The sequence below is a fragment of the Anomaloglossus baeobatrachus genome, chromosome 2, assembly GCF_048569485.1.
Source record: "Anomaloglossus baeobatrachus isolate aAnoBae1 chromosome 2, aAnoBae1.hap1, whole genome shotgun sequence".
Taxonomy (NCBI): domain Eukaryota; kingdom Metazoa; phylum Chordata; class Amphibia; order Anura; family Aromobatidae; genus Anomaloglossus; species Anomaloglossus baeobatrachus.
In genome coordinates this window covers 751014979-751036644 of record NC_134354.1, presented here as the reverse complement: position 1 = coordinate 751036644, position 21666 = coordinate 751014979, and the positions used below count along the sequence as shown (strand labels likewise).

The window sequence follows — 21666 nt, the reverse complement described above, 5'->3', positions numbered from 1 at the left end:
TTTATATCACACCAGTTTATGCATGTGAGTAGTGGGCAAGTCTTTTCTTACTATATTATATTATGTACTCACTATGTAGTGGTAATGTTAGTAGACATTGTGTAGCGGTATTGTTTTGGTCTTGTATAGTAGTAATAGTGGTAATATTGGTCTTTGTATAGTGTGTTTTTTGCGTTAGCAACAGTGGTATACTGGAATTGTATATGGTATAGATCTTCTTTTAAGTGGTGGGGAGGAAATATGGGGAGACACATTCTTTGAGGCTTGAGCCCCTCGACTTTTAGGACCGTAGGAACACACCTGTCTTTGCTGGCAAACCACCGTTTTCACCTGGGACAGTAGAGGACACCTTCCAGTTGTGCATCTTCTGCTTCTCGTACCCGATCTTCTTGCGGAGGCTCTTCTTCCACTCAATAGGGGTCTGTGAATCATTGCTGATGGTTTTGATGCATGACCATTCACCGTACACCGACCCCTTACTAAGTCCTAAACCCCTGGGAGAAAGTTGATGACGCTGGGATGGAAGGAGAAGGTCTGCGAATTCTCATTGGTGCTGAAGTCAGTACATTTTATAGATTGTATCCCCCACTCATCATGAGGCTTCACAAAGTAATAGAAATCAGCAACACGAAAAATAGTAGAGCTGTTTATGGACCATGGTGTTATAAAATGCAACCAAAAAAGGGTAGAAAAGCCTCGTAGAACAGCGAAACTTTATATGGGGTCAATCAGAAACACAGCAAATGATGGCAGTTTTGTACTGGCTTGTATTTAACATAAGTTTAAAGGTGATTGGCTAATTCTGAACACAACCACATTGGTAATTATACGAGGGTGTTTGCAATTATGTAACCACATAATTTTACTTTTCCTAATTTTATTTCCCCTTTCAAAATTATTTCAATTTGTTTCTTAATTGATTTGTGCAGATTATTGGTAAAATTAAAGGTGGAAAAAGATCTGAAATGATCTTCTTGGTGTGAGTTTTTTCATGATCTTCTTGGTGTGAGTTTTTTCATGATCTTCTTGGTGTGAGTTTTTTCATGATAAAACATGGCATATTAACAGTGTTGTGTAGATTTTTTTTTAGAAGTCAAAGTGCAGCTACCCAGCCAGTTTAATGAAAGCGCAGCTACTGGGAGAAAATTAGAATTTCCTTCCAGGAGCTGCCAGCTTTGAGTCATAACAATGTGCATGCAACAGCTACCGGCACCTCTCACAGCACTGCTCATTAGGATACGGTTCCACTTGTGTATGACTCCTGCGAGTCTCACGTCGGTATCACCCAGCACGGCCTGACGCTCTCTGGACACAAGAGTGCAGCTGCATGGCAATACATGCAGAAGACCCGCTCCTGTCAGGAGAGTCTGCGGCCGTGTCGGGTGATGCAATGCGAGACTCGCGTGAGTCCTATGTAAGTGGAAGCGTACCCTTATGTGCATATTTGTACAGCAAATCATCATTTCAAATGTCAGGACATGCTTACAGAGGCCACTGACAGTTTAATGAGGTGTGCTGTGAGCGATGGCCGTAGCTGCTGCATGCATACTCAATGACTAAAAGCTGGGTGTGCACTCTGCAGCTACAGCCATTGCCCACAGCACAGCTCATTAAACTTTAGCATAACTTTATCATGTCTATCAATTCTGTAATTTCCATAGTTCCACATGTATGTTGATATTTTATTGTTAAAAAGTGCATTTTAACGGTTAAAAAAATCAGAACTGTGTAAAAATAAAATTGGTTTGTGTCGTCATCCTCTTTACAACGGCTCTCCAAAGATATGTTTAGGGTCTTCTGTGACGCCCTGGACTAGTCAGGTAGTTCCATGCACATACACCCCCTCCCTAGAAAGGTGACAGCAGCCAACCAAGAAACCCTTGTCACCACCCTCCAGCTTTGATGTCCACACCAGGGGGGTGGAGCCAGGCGGTTGGCTCCGCCCACCAAGGAGTTCACAGGCCTGGAGGCGGGAAAAAGACACAAGTTCTAGTACACAGAGAGAGTAGTCTTGACAGTGAAGGAGAGAGGTTGAGTTCAAGGGCAGACCTGTGACCAGGCCTGCCAATAGTCTTCTCAGGTGGCTGAGTTGGAGCCCAGTCACCTCTGGTAAGGAGGTAGACGGTGGTGGCCGCCTGCAGGAGCTGGGATTACAGCTGGTGGAACCGTAGGGACCGGGGTCGGGCAGTGGCCCGCCGGTACCGAACCGGGGAACTGATTGGAAACCGGAGCACCAGGAGGGGTACTCAGACCCAGTATGAAGCCCCAAACCGACAGGGCCGAGTCAAATTAAGTGATTGAGGACTGGACTTAAGGACCTATCCCACACAAGACCCGTTAGAAGACAACAGCCCAACCATACAGGGTAAAGCCACCGCCAAGGCATAGAGACCCAAAGGGCCAGCGTCTGCGGGCAAACAGGGCTCTTCAGACAACCAGCAAGCCGGGGAGCAGACAACTGTTGCTTAGGCATAGGAGTCAAACATTCATACAAAGAGGTGCAAGAGAAAGGCGGAAACCACCAACCTGACAAGGGAGAAGCTGCAGCCGGCTGCGGGCCCCGTTCATCATCCCGTTTGGTTTACCAGAGACTCACGTGTATTGTGTCATAGTGAGTATACCAGTGCCTTCGGGCCGCGCACCGCACCAGCATGCGCCCGCACCCGCTCCCCCGCCTCAGCACCTCCCTCGGGCCCCCGGGACCATCACTCCCCTACCCACGGAAGGGTCAACACCAAGCTACGCAACACCGTCCCCGGGAGGCCTAGTTAACGGCAGCGGTGGTGTCCATCTATTCACCACAACCCGTGGGTGGCGTCACAAATTACACCCCTTTCAAACCACCGCGGCCCCAGCCGTGGAACTTCCCCCACGAAGTCCCTGCATGTAGCACCAACCCCCTTGCAGAGCGACATGACCCCCGGGTCCGTGAGAGGCTCAGTGAGTGGTCACCATTCGAGCACGAATCCGAGCGGCTCAGCGGTCGCAGCCGAGCCCGCGGGGCGGTACACATTGACTCTTCTGGCGTCTGCGAACAGGATAGAACCGTCCACTTACCTGTGGAAGTGTGCCTTGGGATTGTTGTTGGTGGCGTCCCGCTGAAAAATTGCAGAATCTGCCATCTTGGGCGCGAAAAGTTCCCGCCCGAGCCGTCTTCTCCGAGCAGAAAGGGCGCGAAAAGCGAAGCCCCGTACCCCGAGAGCAGAGCGGTGCAAAAAGCAAGCGAAGTGCCCAGAAAAGACCAGGGGGGCGCGGGTGAAGATCCAGCCTCATGTGACTGAGGAGATAAAAGGCAGGGACTCCAGGACTCTGCCACCCGTCTGGTTCCTGGACAAACAAGTTGCAACATGTCCGCCCCGTCTGAGAATTCCGAATTCCCGGAGCCCGCGCCCGGAACAGCAGCGTGGGTGGAAGCCCGGACGGCCATGATGTGCTGCCGACTCCAGGCCCCGGTACGCTACCTTATGGAGCAATGGGCGGCCGAGATGGAGGGGATAGCCGCCGCCGTGCGGGCATGTGAAGTGGCGGCAGTGTTGGAGGAAAGGGTACGCGACCCACGCCCCTATGTCCGAGAGGGACTGGCCGCTGTGGCTGAGGGACCCGGTCTGCTCCTGCCCTCCATACCGCCTCCGCCACTGCACATAGCGGTCGCCGCTACCTCTCTGCCCTGATCCCCACCCCCGTCACCGGTGGCGGAGCCCATCCCAGACGCCCAGGAGGAGCCGCCTGTGGCCGCAGCATGCGGACAGCAACCCGATCGGCCCGCACTACCTCTGCTCCCGTGGAAGACAGTCCCAGAAGGTGCCCGCGCCTGATGTGGTCCCGGCCCCGGCAGTCCGCACGGCCGAGGAGAGCGCTACCCGGAAGAAGGCCCAGAAGGTGAGGCAGGCCATTGCCGGGTCTCGGCTGAGGTCCCGTGGGGAGGCCGCTGCAAGGCAGCAGAGCCGGCCGCGACACAGCGGGGTTTTCCCCGGAGGGTGACGGTCGTGGCACCCCAGCTGGGCCAAACCCCCACCCATAGAGACCCCGGGCACGCAGACGCCCCGTATTGGGAGCGGCTGCCAAACCAGCTAGGCCGGGAGATCGAGGAATATGAGGAGGAGGATCAGGAGTAAAGGCAGCGGAACCCGGTTGCCAAAGTTGAACCGTCCCCGTTGGGACCATACTGCCCGTCCCTATTGGTACTTTGTTTTTGCCCCATTTACCTTAGGACAAGGCCGAGAACTGGCAGGCCACCAGAAAACTATTGGGCTTGTAAATAACACCTTCCCTTAATCGGCCTTCCGGTTTCACAGCCTCCGGAGAGGCAGACTGGAGGATGCGCCTGCGGGAAATAGATGGCCGAGGCCCGCCACCACTACAACCGGTGGCCATCCTCCGAGTCAGGGGTCCCCTTGGACGTGGGGCCTCTGAAAAGACAGGCAGTGGTACCGAACCGGGGAACCGATTGGAAACCGGAGCACCAGGAGGGGTACTCAGACCCAGTATGAAGCCCCGAACCAACAGGGCTGAGTCAAATCAACTGATTGAGGACAGGACTTAAGGACCTATCCCACACAAGACCCGTTAGAAGACAACAGCCCAACCATACAGGGTAAAGCCACCGCCAAGGCATAGAGACCCAAAGGGCCAGCGTCTGCGGGCAAACAGGGCTCTTCCGACAACCAGCAAGCCGGGGAGCGGACTACCGTTGCTTAGGCATAGGAGTCAAACATTCATACAAAGAGGTGCAAGAGAAAGGCGGAAACTACCAACCTGACAAGGGAGAAGCTGCAGCCGGCTGTGGGCCCCGTTCATCATCCAGTTTGGTTTACCAGAGACTCCCGTGTATTGTGTCATAATGAGTGCACCAGTGCCTTCGGGCCGCGCACCACGCCGCACCAGCATACGCCCGCACCCGCTCTCCCACCTCAGCACCTCCCTCGGGCCCCCGGGACTATCACTTCCCTACCCACGGAGAGGTCAACACTAAGATGCGCAACACCATCCCCGGGAGGCCTAGTTAACGGCAGCGGTGGTGTCCATCTATTCACCACAACCCGTGGGTGGCGTAATAAACTTACACCCCTTTCAAACCACCGCGGCCCCGGCCGTGGAACATCCCCCACCAAAGTCCCTGCGTGTAGCGCCAACCCCCTTGCAGAGCAATGTGACCCCCGGGTCCGTGAGAAGCTCAAGTCACCACCCACTGTACGAGCACGGATCCGAGCGGCTCAGCGGTCGCAGCCGAGCGCGCGGGGCGGTACACTTCTGCTGACAAACAAGTTTTGTGAAACTACAAATGGCATGGCAATTGATGTTACACATCAGTTTCTCAGCAGCAGACAACAACACAATCTTAGCTCCTGTATACAGAGCACCATCCTTTAGTATAATTCTCCTTTCTGTCCCCTCTATACAGAGTCTCATCCTGCTTATATCATTCCCTTCAACCTCTCTAATTACAGTCAATCCTGTGGTTCTTCTCTTCTCTCAACCCCTTTATTTGTAGACTATTCTTGAAGTACATCACTCCTTTCAGTTTCCTCCCGAAATATATTTCTCCTCCGAGTCCCCTGTATACTGCCCATCCAGAAGCATACTTTCAGCCTCTCTCTCTCTCTCTCTCTCTCTCTATATATATATATATATATATATACCTTCCTGCATTATACTGTTCTTTTTAGTTAGCAGTGCACCTGAATATTGCTGCTTCCTGGTATGAACTCTCTGCACTATAATGAAGCAGTTTTTGCTCATGTATGTGATATCTCTGAAGCCTGCTTTACACGTTGCAATTAGTTGTACAATCGCATTTGCGATGTGACACGCCCAGGTCGCATATGCGATTGAATGAGATTGCACGTAGGTCGTTCATTTGCTGTCACACGTGCGTGAGTAGTCTATGTTAAATTGATCAATTTTGTGTGCGATCCTTTAGATCATGTGTTCTGTGACGTATGCATTGAGCACCCTTTTTTTTTTTTTAATTTATTGACTTGCGAAGCGTGTGTAATGTGTAGGGATGCGTTTTTACTATGTCATCTGCCATTCAGCTCTGCTACATGGCTGCTAACAGCAGACACAGACAGCCATGTAGCAGAGCTGAATAGCCGCTGACAGCAGACACAGAAAGAGCCGCACGATCGGAATGATCTTGGGTTAACTTCACCCGACTTCATTGTCATGCTGCGGCTCTGTCTGTGTCGCGTCCTGATTAGCGGTCACCAGTGAAGGACTCACCGGTGACCGCTAAACTCCTGAGTAACTGAATTGAGCAGCCCTCTCTCATATACTCACCGATCCCCGATCTCCAGCACGGCGCTGCACGGCATTCACACTGCTCCGGCGGCTTTTACTATTTTGAAAAAGCCGGCCGCTCATTAAACAATCTCGTATTCCCTGCTTTCCCACCGGCGCCTATGATTGGTTGTAGTGAGACACGCCCCCACACTGAGTGACAGGTGTCTCACTGTACCCAATCACAGCAGCCGGTGGGCGTGCCTATACTGTGCAGTGAAATAAATAATTAAATAATTTAAAAAAACGGCGTGCGGTCCCCCCCAATTTTTAAGCTGCAGAAGACACAGCCGCTCCTGTCAGCTCCACGCAGCAACTGAAGACAGCCGCGCGATCAGCTGAGCTGTCACTGAGGTTACCCGCGGCCACCGCTGTATCCAGTGACAGCGGGTAACCTCAGTGACAGCTCAGCTGATCGCTGGAGCTGACAGGAGCGGCTGTGTCTTCTGCAGCTCCGGTCACCTTCATGCAGCAGAGCTGGAAGCGACGCTGGACCATCCTAGATTACGCCGGACATGGAGGGCTTTTTCAGGCTTATTAAAGTCGTGAACGAGGGTATATGTTTGTGTTTTTTAATTCTAATAAAGGATTTTTTCAGGTGTGTGTGTTTATTTACTGTAACTTACAGATTAATCATGGAAGGTATCTCGGGGAGACGCCTGACATGATTAATCTAGGACTTATTGGCAGCTATGGGCTGCCAATAACTCCTTATTACCCCGATTCCAATGCACCAGGGCAAATCGGGAAGAGCCGGGTACAGTCCCAGAACTGTCGCATCTAATGTATGCGGCAATTATGGGCAGCTGCTGGCTGATATTGTTAGGCTGGGGGGCTCCCCATAACGTGGAGCTCCCCATCCTGAGAATACCAGCCTTCAGCCGTATGGCTTTATCTGGCTGGTTTTAAAATTGGGGGGGACCGCACGCCGTTTTTTTAATTATTTAATTATTTATTTCACGGCACAGTATAGGCACGCCCACCGGCTGCTGTGATTGGGTGCAGTGAGACACCTGTCACTCAGTGTGGGGGCGTGTCTCACTACAACCAATCATAGGCGACGGTGGGAAAGCAGGGAATACGAGATTGTTTAATGAGCGGCCGCCTTTTTCAAAATAGTAAAAGCTGCTGGAGCAGTGTGAATGCTGTGCAGCACCGCGCCGGTGAACGGGGATCGGTGAGTATGAGAGAGGGGGTAAGAGGGATAGACTGACATGGACAGAGAGAGAGGGACAGAGATAGTGAATGACAGACATTGTGAGGCGCTTCAGAACACAGCTTTTCAGCTGCGCTCTGAAGCGGACCTTTTTTAAGCTGCGGTGCAGAGCGCACACCTGCGCACATAGCCTCAGACATCAAAATCGTATGCGGGATGTCACACGTTTCAATTGACTAGGTTCGTGCAACAAAACGTTCAATTCTAGACAAAGATACGATGTGTTTGCGATCAATGGTTTTGCGTTCAATCCTGATCGCACGTAGATGTCACACGCAAATACCTCACAAACGATGCCGGATGTGCGTCACTTACAACTTGACCCCAACGACGGATTGTGAGATATATTGAAGCGCGTAAAGGGGGCTTGACTCGAGAAGATCCATCCTGGACACAGCACAGCTTTGTTGGCAGATGGCTAAGAGGGGGACCATGCTGCGCATGACTGACCATGATCTGGAACTCCTTAACGGTGGGAAGCGTGGGATATGTTCAAAACGGGGCAGATTTAAAAATAGGTTATTTAGGTACAAATGAATAAATATATGTGTACATAATTATAAAATCACATTGGCGTTTTGGGAATAAACCTTTAACAATCTCCTATGAAGCCTTACCACAGGCGTATATGTAGTATATATTTAAAGTTGCCTCTAAAGCATTATTTCATGTAAAATTATCCCAAAAAAGTAAAAATAAAAACAAACTTTCTATATATGCCTTAGATGATGATCTGCATGTGCTGCGTTCACAGCTTGCATTGGCCAGGTACGCAATCAGGTGACCACTCCCACGGCAACTTATAGTCCTGGCAGGTAAACTCCAAACACTTCCTCCATGATTAAGCGATGATCCAACATGCGAAACGCGTGTCGGGGTCCTCTATTTGGAGAAACTTTGTTGGCACTTTATAACACTGAGAACTTTTTTGGTATGTAACGCAATTGATTTGATCTGAAACCTCAGATCTATTTATATTGAATGGTTCACTTTCCCCATTGTAGGGAAATTATGCATTGTTGTGGATTCAAGTGTTAGGACCTCTGCCATCTTATTTAGCTCAGTTTCTGGCTATAGTGCTTATACCTATCACTATTTCTTATTTGTTGTTTTTTTGTGTATTGTATGTATTGTCTGTATTGTCCTGTTTGAACTCTTTTTATAATGTGATTGTCACAATAAAATTTCGTACATATATATAGTTTTTGACCTCAAACTCTTTGTTTCTGTGGTTCATAAATATCAGCAGGAGACTGTTACAACAATACATTCAGATTTTTGCTTAATTTATTCAATAAAGCTTTAATACCTCAGTTTTTAAAAAAAAAAATACAACTTTGTGTTCTGTACATTGAGCTCATATAAGATAAATCATCCTACTATGTATACTGTATAGTATTTGCATCGGTAGTTATCTTACAATGATCGGCTATGATACGTTATGTAGATAATGTATATGGCTTTGTCTAGATAAGCTTCGAAAAGGATCTCTAAATGGTCGGCACATCTGTAGTTCTCCTTCTTGAGGGATACGTCACATTCCTGATGTCTCTTAGAAAAAAAATAATGTGGGTGAATCAAGATTATTTAGACATGAGGAATGCAATTTACCACATGAAATGTGTGGTTTATGGAAAGGCATGGAAGAAGCTAGCCCAAGGTGAACTTATGGTTCGGGCCTAGACTGGTTGCTAGGGATATGTTGTCTGACAACCTCAAAGGCAGGAGTTGTAATGCAATGTTTCCATAAGAACTAGTCTTTCCCCAATGAAACGAGGTTATTATTCTACTGACTTCTATATATTATTATTGGGGTTTTCCATGGCCACCATCATAGAGTTCTAGGCCTCATGTAATAGAGACATAGCTAAGCTTTCATTCACCCTGGGCATGATAGAGTGGCTTTTGAGGTGCCACCTCTGGCCCCTAGGGTATAGGACCAATACAAGTCAATTTTAGGTACACTTATACCATTTATCCAAAGAGCCTGAGGCTCCACCAATGAGACGCCCACCGATCATAATAATGAGGGTCCTATGTAATGCTCCATTTATTGTTTATGGAACTGCTGAGTACAGCGCTCATCTATCTTACTCAGTCCTATAGACCATGGACTTATGCGACCCCCACGCTATTCAGACAGGAAACGCAGGACTCTATGGGTGGTCAAGTATCAAGTGCTGTTAAGTCTTTTCTTTTTATAGGGATGTCTCAACTCCTTTTCTTACAAAGCTGTAAACAGCGGCTCTCGATTTGGTAGATCTGACCCGTATATTACATGGATGGCCAATAGATAGTGGAAGCTGGAGAGACAAAAGGGCACCTATAGGGTCTTACCCGGGTGGGGGTTAGGTGGTTGTATTGTAAGACGGGGACCGCTAACCTGGGGTAGTTGTTAAAGTCACAACTGCTATGAATGCATGAAAAGGAGGTCATCCGGCTGTTGCAGACCCTGTAATAGATGAAGAAGGTTGAAAAAGCTGTAAAGGAAGCAGTTAAAACACCACACTGCCGTACAGAGGGATTTCGAAGGTTCATTGAAGACAAAAGTGATTTATTCTATGCATTTCGGGGCAGGATGCTCCTTCTTCAGGAAAAACATCCTGTGATTTTTTTTTTTCTTGGAGGATCCTGCTCCGAAACGCATAGAACAAATCAATTTTGTCTTCGATGAACCTTCAAAATCCCTGTGTACGGCAGTGCTATGTTTTAACCCCTTCCTCTCCAGTCTTTCAAAATGGATGCCAATAGTCTGTATTACCAAGTTTATGGCCAGCCGACGCATCCCCCAGAGATTTAGGCTGTTCGCCAAGAGTTTCAATCTGAGAGATGTGTTTTTTTGTTAAAGGGGTTGTCTCATGAACAACATTCTTCTCCTATCCAGTCAGTGAGCGTCTGAGACCGCCGCTCCTATGGACACTGAATGGAGGAGTGGTCGATCGCACATAATCATTACAGATCCATTCACACAAGACTTTTACGTTCCCCTTTCTCATATCAGATTATACATTTATCATCTATCCTGTGTATAGGTGATAACTGTTTATGGGACAACTGCTTTAATATATTAACTATTATTTTTTGCATATTTTGTAATGTTGCTTAAAGACAAAATCAGCAATTGTAGATAATGAATGGACTGGTGTTGCGCATGCGCGGATATTTCTACATTCAAAAGGGGCACTTAAAGTGTAACTTTAATTTCAGGAGAACTTGCAGCAGAATATCTGTGTCTGTCTAGAGCGCCATCATCTCCATAGAATATTATAAGCACCAACTGTCATCTCCCATACTAGTAACGTGAAAATGTGTCTTCACTGTTAGGTGGGCTTTGCACACTACGACATCGCAGGTGCGATATCGGTGGGGTCAAATCGAAAGTGACGCACATTCGGCGTCGCAGTCGATATCGTAGTGTGTGAATCCTTTTTGATACGATTAACGAGCGCAAAAGCGACGTTATCGTATCATCGGTGTAGGGTCCGACATTTCCATAATTTGGCAGCAGCGACAGGTACGATGTTGTTCCTCGTTCCTGCGGCAGCACACATCGCTGTGTATGAAGCCGCAGGAGCGAGGAACATCTCCTACCTGCGTCACCGCGTCTCACGCCGGTTCTGCGGAAGTAAGGAGGGGGCGGGATGTTTACGTCCCGCTCATCTCCGCCCCTCCGCTTCTATTGGCCACCTGCCGTGTGATGTCGCTATGACACCGCACGACCCGCCCCCTTAATAAGGAGGTGGGTCGCCGGCCAGAGCGACGTCGCAGGGCAGGTGAGTGCATGTGAAGCTGCCGTAGCGATAATGTTCGCTACGGCAGCAATCACAAGATATCGCATGTGCGACGGGGGTGGGGACTATCGCGCTCGGCATCGCTATCATCGGCTAGCGATGTCGCAGCGTGCAAAGTACCCCATAGAGATTTTAATCATGAATTGAGAATGAAACCTCAACGCAGGAGGAGAAAGAAGTAAATTTCTTTGATAAGATATATTGCAAAGTTGCTTATTTTCATGTGTATTATTGATTTATGAAATATAAATTAAAATGACATTTACTCTTTAAGAGCCCTATTCTCAGGCTGAGCAGATAATGATTTACCCTTTAGATAGGTGATAACACGCTAAGGTGGAACAACTCCTTTAATATGATTTTGTAAGTGTGAATGAGACCTAAGAACGGGAGGATTATAATGCTCTTGATATGGAGGTTTATGGAGCGCCATTGATAAGATTTGCGCTCCACACACTACAGACATGCCATGCTGGTGCTGTCGTCTCTCTAATTTCGATTTGACTGACTGAGTTTATCTATTAGAGAACCCAGTGCTGATTCACCATGGTCTTGTCTATCAACCTCAGAGAACAACAGAAGGGCAACTTATTACAGAATATAACGAGGTGTGATGGGATTTATTTGTGTCGTCTGAAAGAGGAGGTTCCTCAGGATCAGTATGGTGAGCTAAGGCAGCGAATATGTCAGGAGGAGCATTCCCAGGCTTCTTTTTTTTTCCTAATGTTTTTTAGGGTCAATAGATAATCTTTCCCCAAGCTTTCGAATGAGTTCTGCAAGGTCCTCGGTGTTGTGGGTCTTCTCTTCAAGGAGCTCATAGCGGAGACTTGATATATCTTGTTTTATTTCTTTTAGTTCACCTGTAGAAAAAAACAAAAACAACCACAATAATTGCACATATTGGAGCTATAACCTAAAAAGTAATTTCATATGATAAATAGACCCTACATTCCCTAGCTGATTGACAGGTTGTTTGCTCTGATATATGGCCACTGACCTGTCAATCACTTGGGAGGTCTCTGCTAGTTCAGGAATGCAGCGGAGGATGAGAAGCTGTAAGTACATAGGAGACTGAGAAGCTGTAAGTGCACCATCATTCCCCAATGTACTTGCAGACATGTATACAGAACTTCAACATGTGATGTCTCTCAGTTGGAGCATCACTTGGGGTTATAAAGGGATGGATTGGCTTATTTTTTAAAAAGCTTTACTATCATATTAATGGTTTAAATGGAAAAAAGTTGAGTTGCTGACAGGTTCCCTATAAGAACACAGCCAGTTTTCATCTTTCCCCTCCTGTTCTTCAAAAAGCAGTAACATTTTTATTTTCCGGTTGTAAGTTCTTTTTTTCAGGAGAAGTTGTAAAAGTTGTAGTTTTGAAAAACAACATTTATGCTACCATAGCGTATGAGGAAAAAAAATCCAAGTGGGGTGAAATGGTGAACACCCCCCAGGTCCTGGGCTCAAATCCCACCAAGGACAACATCCGTAAGGAGTCTGTATGTTTTCCTATGTTTGCATGGGTTTTCTTCTGGGGTCTCTGGTTTCCTCCCACGCAAAATCAGCTTAATGTGATTTCTAATTTGATAGCAGCAGGTTCCTACTTAACCATAAAATTGTAGGCTATTCAGCCCACATAGAGGTATCACTAAATAGGGACCCAGCATATGAGATACGCCTTGACGCTGGCTGTTGGGCTTGTATAAAACTGGCCTTTTTTATACACTAAGGGTGGCGTCACAAGCTACGATATATCGGGCGATATATCGCCGGGGTCACGGATTCCGTGACGCACATCCGGCATCGTTAGACATATCGTAGCGTGTGACAGCTACGAACGACTGTGAACGAGCAAAAATACTCACCTTATCGTTGCTCGTTGACACGTCGTTCATTTTCAAAATGTCGTTCCTCCTTTTGTGCTCCGGTTGTTCATCGTTCCCAAGGCAGCATACATCGCTCCATGTGACACCCTGGGAATGACGAACACAGCTTACCTGCGTCCCACCGGCAATGCGGAAGGAAGGAGGTGAGTGGGATGTTACGTCCCGCTCATCTCTGCCCCTCCGCTTCTATTGGCCGGCCGCTGTGTGACGTCGCTGTGACGCCGAACGTCCCTCCCCCTTCAGGAAGAGGATGTTCGGCCCCCACAGCGACGTCGTCCGGGAGGTAAGTGCGTGTGACAGGGGGTTAACGACTTTGTGCGCCACGGGCAACTAATTGCCCGTGACGCACAAACGACGGGGGCGGGTATGATCGCTCGTGCGATCACACAATAGATCGTACCGTGTGGCGCCGCCCTAAGTCTCATAATTTTTAAATTTATTTCCTTAGCAGAAATGCGTGACCAAGTCCCTATATTCAATCCATATACCTTAGGGACATACTGGTAGGGAATTTACATTGTGCGCCTCAATGGGGACACTGATGATCACATCTGTAAAGGACTGTAGAATTAACTGTGCTATATAAGTGAGTAAACTATATACTACTACACAACATTTTATAGAGTAAAAATAAATGTCTCCCATGAAGCACAATATAAGGTTGAACTTCACAGAAAAATTAACATGACGGCAATGGGGCCATCAGAAGACCCCCATCTGCCATGGCAACCCATTGGCACCCTACGATCGGAGTGATGGGCGCACAAATATTCGGACCAGACCATGACTCTTGTATGCCAATTAATGCTGCTAGTGGTAGTAGCAGGGTATGTAATATGTACGCCCAGTTTGTAACAGGTTTATCTCCTGAGCCCACATACCCTGACTCACTCCATGACATACATAGCCATAATAGAATGTTAAAGGAAACCTGTCATGTCGGCAAAAAGCTATTAACCTCCAGTTATCGGGTTACTCTGCAGGTTATCAGTGTTCTGATGACATGCGGCTGCCGCTCTGAGAGCCCCACTGCCGGGAGAAAATTAACTTTATTCCACCCGGTAGCCTCAGGCTTTCAGTCATAGAGGTGTGGCCAGCGTGGCTTTAGTCACCGCTCTGTACATACTCAGTGGCAGCTGTAACTGCCCCCGGCATTGACTGACAGCCGGCTCTGTAATGATGCAATGCTGAGCCAGCTGTCAGTCAGCGCTGGGAGTGGTTACAGCCAACGATCACTATGTACAGAGTGATGACTGAAGCCGCACTGGCTGCACCTCTATGACTGAAAGCCTGAGGCTGCCCGGCGGAGTAAAGATCATTTCCTCCCTGCAGCGGGGCTCTCAATATAGCGGCCACACAATGATATGGGGTTAATCTGCAGGTTAATATCATCCTATCTAGTCTTATGTACTCAGGATTCAGGGTGAGATGTATTTATCCATATTACTTAATAAGTTTAGCCGACTCACCTTCATTGACTTCATCACTCTCCTTGTCAACCTGAGCTTTGAGCACATATCGTTTGATGAGACGTTTCATTATTTTCTGTGAGAAAAAAAGCATTTCAGTGCACATTGATACACATCTCAATGATTAGCGCTCCTCCAATTCCTTACTAAATTTGTACGTATATAAGACTATTTTATATTTTCTTTATGCCCTTAATTATTATTATGCACAAAACAAACAGCTGACACATTCAGCTCTGCTACATACTTATTTTCTTTCTCAATCTGCATGTCATTCAGGCCACATGATCAAGGTGAGAGGGGTTGTTACAGCCAGACAACCTCTGTCTATATGTCCTCCTAAGGGAACAATGAGTGTCCGGAGTGGTGGCCTTCCAACAAGCAAACTCGCAGGAACCTGGGACGTCCTTCTATTACATGTTAATGCGCAATTCCCCAGAAAAGGGAAATGGTCTGTCCACTCCAGAACCAGCTGTTTATTGTAAGCTTGGAAGCTACATTTGTAGCGCCCCTGAACCCTTCAGGGCACTACTAAGGTACTGCATCCTGTCACCGATGCAGAGCCTACCCCCAGGGACCTGAAAGCTCAATGCCGGTACCATTCTACACACATAACATCCCCAGTTCCCTCACTCAGATAGGACTGACTGACTAGTTGGGGACCCAATGGATGGCCATCCAGTTGTGGAGCCGATCCAGTCCACTAGCCAACACCCTGGGGGTGAGGAGACAGACAGTAGTCAGTTGGTGGAGACCAGCGAAGGAGACGGACATGTCTAAAACTACACACATAACATCCCCAGTTCCCTCACCCAGATAGGGATGACTGACTAGTTGGGGACCCAATGGATGGCCACCTAGGTGTGGAGCTGATCCAGTCCACTAGCCAACACCCCGGGGAGGAGGAGACAGACAGTAATCAGTTGGTGGAGACCGGCGAAGGAGACGGACATGTCTAAAACAGGGTCATGTAATGGTGACCTGACAGACACAGGAGAGTGGTTGCCAGGGAGGGTACAAAGAAGTACTCCTGGAACCAAGGCAACGACGGGGCACAGAGCCCTAGGTTAGATGGATGCTCTAAGCAGCCTAACAAATACCTGCACAGAAAGAGAACCTTCACGGACCTGACTGACCCAAGAATCCGAGGGCACCAGCAGTAACGATTGAGCCAGGGACCAGAACAGAACACCGACCCGACAGGGTTCACACTGCCCACCGTATGGACAAGAACCTGACAACAAACAGGAGGGGACGCTCCAAGCTACGGGGTTCCACAAAAGCAACAGAGAGGTGCCGGGAAAGAAGCCATCAGGGTACCACATCGGCACTGGGACTACAGGGACCAGGGGTCTGAACCAGCCGTCCAGCGTTGTCTACGTCAGTGAGTAAAAACTGAAGTTGCACTGCAGTCCCATCGCGTGGTCTCCGTTCTTTCCACGTCGCACCCTATCATCTACACCCTGGGGCTCGGCCCTACTTGCGGAGGGCCCAACATCCCAGCTGCCATCACCACCAGCCCCAGCGGCCATAAACTGTGCAGCAGCAGCTCCCACTACTTAGCCACAACCCGCAAGTGGCGTCACGATATACAAACTCTTTCAAATCCCCTGTAAATATCTCCCTATTCAAAAGCACCCCAGGGTCATAGAACCACGCAACGGCCACAGTACACCCGTGACACAGCATCCCCGTATATATACGGCCCGGGACCGAGTACCCCATAGCCCTGGGCGGTACACATTCCCAATCAACTGATTAATAGCTTTTTGGAGACCTGGTGTTAAACAAATCAGCCAATCTGAACAAGCAGAGCTGCAGTGTAAAGCATTCGGGAGGGACATTGCAACAGCTTGAATTTACCATCAGCCTGGAGGTAGATTTCAGAATGCATAAGAGTTTCTTATAGGACCTGTCACGAACCACCGGGGGGGTCACTCAGAAATCCCCCGCGCTGGCTACCAGTACGTCACAATCGGGGGGTAACAAGTGGGGGTCACCCCTCCTTTATACCTCCCGACCGACAGACAGAGCACGTGACGCGCTCTCTAGCGCCCCTCTTATAGTCAGGCCAATTATGGAATTGCCCGACAATAAGCAAGGAGGCCGCTATACTACTTATGCCGATTATTGAAGGGTCCCCGGTGAGAGTAAGGTATATATTCCCCCGACCTCCGCGGGCGGAATATATAATATCTTCCCGAATCTCACTGGCCTCCCCACAATAATCCTTGGCACAACTCGCTGCCACCAACCGATTTACGGTAACTATTAGCCGAACACACAGACGTGGGATTCAAGATCGAGATAACAGAACAGCCCAAGATTAATTATATAATTTAATCAGCCTAAAGCACACTAGAAACTACAATATATACAATAGGGAATCTACAGAATATACAGTTATGTCAGAGTACAGTTACAATCAAAGCATGGGTTACAAACAGGCATACACAGTTCCAGCAGTTACCTTGTTGCGTCTGGCCACAGGGGGGCGCTGTAGACCAGGTTTCCAGGAACTCCCTCACAGGTCTTTCCCAACCAGGCCCCCGAGCAGAAGAACACTGGAAAATGGCCGAAGTAGGGTTATCAACCTGGGCAATCCAGGTCCCCTCCTACCTTAGTGACCTCACAGGGAAGCACTGCTCCACCCCTGGCTGGAGTTATGGACAAAATCCACAACATGGAATATGGCCATAACTTGGCCTGGGAGCGTCGTAGGCGGACGCCAATGCTCTCATTGTGACAGTTATGAATTTAGCTACAGAACGAGGGGACTCATGACCTGTCTGCCAGTTCCCCATTGGCTGATATCACGCCTGGGGCATTTCCCAATGTCCCGCTCCCATAAAAAGGGGGTGCCGGCATCGTCCACATGCGGAGACACCATTTTTATGGTTGCCATATTTATCGGAAATATGGCTTGCGAGATATGAACCATTTTTTACTGGAGTCGTTCTGTCTGGCTATTTCCATAGCCTTGCTAACTAGCTAGCAGCTCCTACTACAGGGTGACGGCAGGGAGTCATCCTGTGTCCATTGTCCTAAAGCCACCTAATTTCCATATCACAGGACATGGCCATGGAGGTGTAACACCTTCACAGATGCTGGACATTGAGAACAAGAAGGGAGGGGGCACTGCCAGGGAGTGATGAGGGATTATGACTGGAGTCATAATTCATCTTCATATCCCGGGATTTGCCTCACACCTCCCCCCTTTTGAGGGCGCTAGGGGGCAGCACACTCCGGTGTTCCCCCGTGCGCCCGTCCGCGACCTCTCCTTGTCGGGACAGCCCGTCTGCGTTACCGTGGTCACGGCCCCTTTTGTGGCGAATGGTGAAGTTGTATTGCTGGAGCGCAAGGCTCCATCGCAACAATCGCCCATTCGTCCCAGAGACGGTGTGCAACCAGCTGAGGGGATTGTGGTCCGTCTCCACGATGAAGTGGCGCCCGTATAGATAGGGTTGCAGACGCTGCAGGGCCCACACTATGGCCAGGCACTCCTTCTCCATCGTGGAATAGGCAACTTCCCTTGGTAACAGCTTCCTGCTCAGGTACAAGACTGGGTGCTCTTGGCTCGCAGAGTCCACCTGGCTGAGCACCGCACCGAGGCCGAAGTCACTGGCGTCGGTCTGTACTACAAACGGCCGCGTGAAGTCGGCTGCCTGTAGCACGGGCGGGCTGGACAGGGCGTCCTTTAGGGCCCGGAAGGCTGTCTCGCAGTCCATTGTCCAATCGACTGCAGAGGGCAGCTTCTTCTTGGTGAGGTCCGTCAAGGGCTTTGCCAGGCTACTATAGCATGGAACAAACCTCCTATAGTACCCAGCGGTCCCCAAGAAGGACATCACCTGCTTCTTGGTCCTGGGGGTGGGCCAGGATGCGATGGCTTCCACTTTCTCAGGCTCGGGCTTCAGTGTTCTCCCGCCTACCCGGTGACCGAGGTACTGGACCTCGCTCATGGCCAGCTGACACTTTCCCGGCTTGATGGTCAAACCTGCCCGGTGGATCCGCCTGAGCACCTGTGCTAGATGCTCTAGGTGGTCCTCCCAGGTGGGACTGAAGACGGCAATGTCATCCAGGTACGCGGCCGCGTACCCTTCAAGTCCCTTGAGCAGGGTGTTGACCATCCGCTGGAAAGTGGCAGGGGCATTCCTCATCCCGAATGGCATCACCGTGGACTCGTACAGTCCAAATGGGGTAATAAAGGCAGAGCGTTCCCTGGCCTTGCGAGTCAGGGGGATCTGCCAATATCCCCGGCTCAGGTCCATGATGGTCAGGTACTGAGCCCCGGCCAACTGATCGAGCAGGTCATCGATGCGTGGCATTGGGTACGCATCGGCGACCGTGACAGCATTGAGCCCCCTGTAGTCCACGCAGAACCGAGTGGTTCGGTCCTTCTTAGGGACGAGGACTACAGGCGAGGCCCAAGCGCTGTTGGATGCCTGGATCACCCCCAGCTTCAGCATCTCGTCAATCTCCTGGCGCATGTGTTGCTGCACCTCCAGGGAGACCCGATATGCTGAACGCCGGATCGGGGGATGATCCCCAGTGTCCACGTGATGGACAGCCAAGTCAGTCCTTCCGGGCTGGTTGGTAAACAACCCCCGGAAGGGGTGTAGGGTGGCCCACAGCTGGGACCGTTGGTCCTCCAAGAGCTGGTGGCCAACCTCCACATCCTCAATGGATCCGCCTGCCCTAACCTGGGCTAGCATATCCAAGAGGGTTTCCGCTTCTCCCTCCTCGGGCAGGTTGCACACAGGGAGTGCACATGCCTCCCGCTCATGATGTGCCTTCATCATGTTCACATGGAAGGGCTTCCGCCTTCCACGGGCAGGGTCCAGGGTGACCAGGTACGTCACAGGGTTGAGCTGCTGGTACACGAGGTATGGGCCTTCCCAGGCTGCCTGAAGCTTGTCCTGTGGTACGGGGACCAGTACCCACACCTCTTGACCCACTTGGTAGGTCCTCTCACAAGCGTTCTGGTCGTACCAACGCTTCTGATCGGCCTGGGCTTGAGCCATATTGTCGTGTACCAGTTGCGTCAAGGCCTGCATTTTGTCCCGGAAGCGCATGACATACTCGATAACCGACACTCCAGGGGTGGCCAAATCCCCTTCCCAAGCCTCTTTCACCAGAGCCAGGGGGCCCCGCACACGTCGCCCGTACAGGAGCTCAAACGGTGAGAATCCTGTTGAGGCCTGTGGAACCTCCCGGTAAGCAAATAACAGGTGTGGGAGATACCGCTCCCAGTCACGCCCATGGGAGTCGACCAACATCTTAAGCATCTGCTTTAAGGTGCCATTGAACCGCTCGCACAGGCCATTAGTCTGTGGATGGTACGGGCTGGCCACCAGATGTCGCACCTGGACTTGCTTACAGAGGGCCTCCATCAGCTGGGACATGAATTGGGTCCCCCGGTCAGTGAGCATTTCCTGGGGAAAACCCACTCGGGAGAAAATCTCCAGCAATGCGGTGGCCACCTTGTCAGCCCGAATGGACGACAAGGCCACTGCTTCTGGGTACCGGGTGGCATAGTCCACTACCGTCAGTATGAAGCGTTTCCCGGAGCTGCTGGGGATGGCCAGCGGGCCGACCAGATCCACAGCCACCCTCCTGAAAGGCTCATCGATGATTGGCAGAGATACTAGTGGGGCTTTGGGGTGTGGCCCCGCCTTCCCCACTCTCTGACAGGTTTCACACGAACGGCAGTAGGCAGCCACATCGGCCCCCATTTTTGGCCAGTAGAAATGCTGGTTTAACCTGGCCTTGGTCTTAGCGATCCCTAGGTGTCCGGCCATCGGAATCTCATGTGCGATCCGCAACAACTCCGTCCGGAACGGATAGGGTACCACCAACTGTCGGTCCCTGGGCCACGCCTCCGGTGAACCCTGCTGGACCGTGGCCCGGTACAGCCGTCCTTGGTCCCAGACCACTCGCTCCGGGTCCGAGTCCGAGGGAGGCTGTGCCGCCTGCTCCTTAAGAGCTTTCAGGCTGTCGTCAGCTTCTAACGCTGCCTGAAACCCCTGACTAGATGTGGCCAGAATCGACGAGACTGTCACATCTTCAGTCAGTACCCCGGGACCTGTGTCCTGGCCTCCACCTGACTCGGCTGCCACTTGGTCAGAAGGGGAAGAGCTATCGGACCTCCGGGAGGCCCCTTGGCTTCCAGCACTCCCACTGCGGGTGACAGCGGCCACAGCCGCTGCGACCGTGGGTCGTGCCTGCTCCTCCTCCGTTCCTGACCAAGTCGCCGGTTCAGGCAGACCTACCTGGCTTCCTGACACCCCGGTTGTGGGGGAACCATGCACCGAGATCTTACCTGGGAGCACTTCCGCTCCTGGACTGGCCCCAATCTCACCTGCCTGTTCCCCTCCTGCAGCAACAGAACCCCGCTGTGAAATCTCTGGGGACCCCACATTTGCTGTGGTAGCCCCCACCCCACACACTGGTCCTCCCCCTGCAGCACCCTGCTCTCTGCTTATCCCTGCAGAGGGCAGCAGATCCCAGCTCACAGGCTGGTTACTTGTAGAGGCATTGTCACACCTTTCTCTGACCCCCTCCCCTGTCACAGCTGCAGCTGTGTGTGTGTCTATGGTGTCTGTGCAAGCAGAAATACCAGAGTTCACTCCCTCCTCCCTTACATCATTCATAGATAACACATTAACATTGTCAGGAGTCATGTCCGTACTGGCTGAAGGTTCAGCCCTTGGTGGGGGCCCAAACTGGGAGGTTATCTGCCCCAAATCTGTCCCAAGTAGCACGTTTGCGGGGATCCGATCAGTTACCCCCACCTCCCTCACCCCTCGCCCTGCGCCCCAGTCCACATAAATGTCAGCAACAGGCAGCGCCGGGTCAGTGCCTCCAATCCCGGAGACAGCGAGGGTTTTTCCAGGGATCAAGTCTTGGGGGGACACCATCTCAGGCCGCACCAGAGTCACCTCCGAGGCGCTGTCTCGCAGTCCTATGGTCACAGACCGGCCGACGGTGACAGGTTGGAAGCTGTCCAGGGACCTACCACCACCCCC

General features: G+C 50.4%; 1 protein-coding gene across 2 annotated transcripts in view; it reads right to left on the bottom strand.

The window, feature by feature from the left end:
- Nucleotides 1-8809: 8809 nt before the first annotated feature.
- Nucleotides 8810-21666, bottom strand: part of TRPC6 (transient receptor potential cation channel subfamily C member 6) — a 301145-nt gene continuing 288288 nt past the window's right edge. For both annotated transcript variants that reach the window (XM_075337476.1, XM_075337477.1), the window contains exons 11-12: nucleotides 14642-14717; nucleotides 8810-12146 (exon numbers count right to left, since the gene is read on the bottom strand). In XM_075337476.1, the coding sequence (XP_075193591.1) occupies nucleotides 12007-12146; nucleotides 14642-14717 (216 nt within the window). In that variant the 3' untranslated portion in view covers nucleotides 8810-12006. The remainder of the gene's footprint in view (nucleotides 12147-14641; nucleotides 14718-21666) is intronic.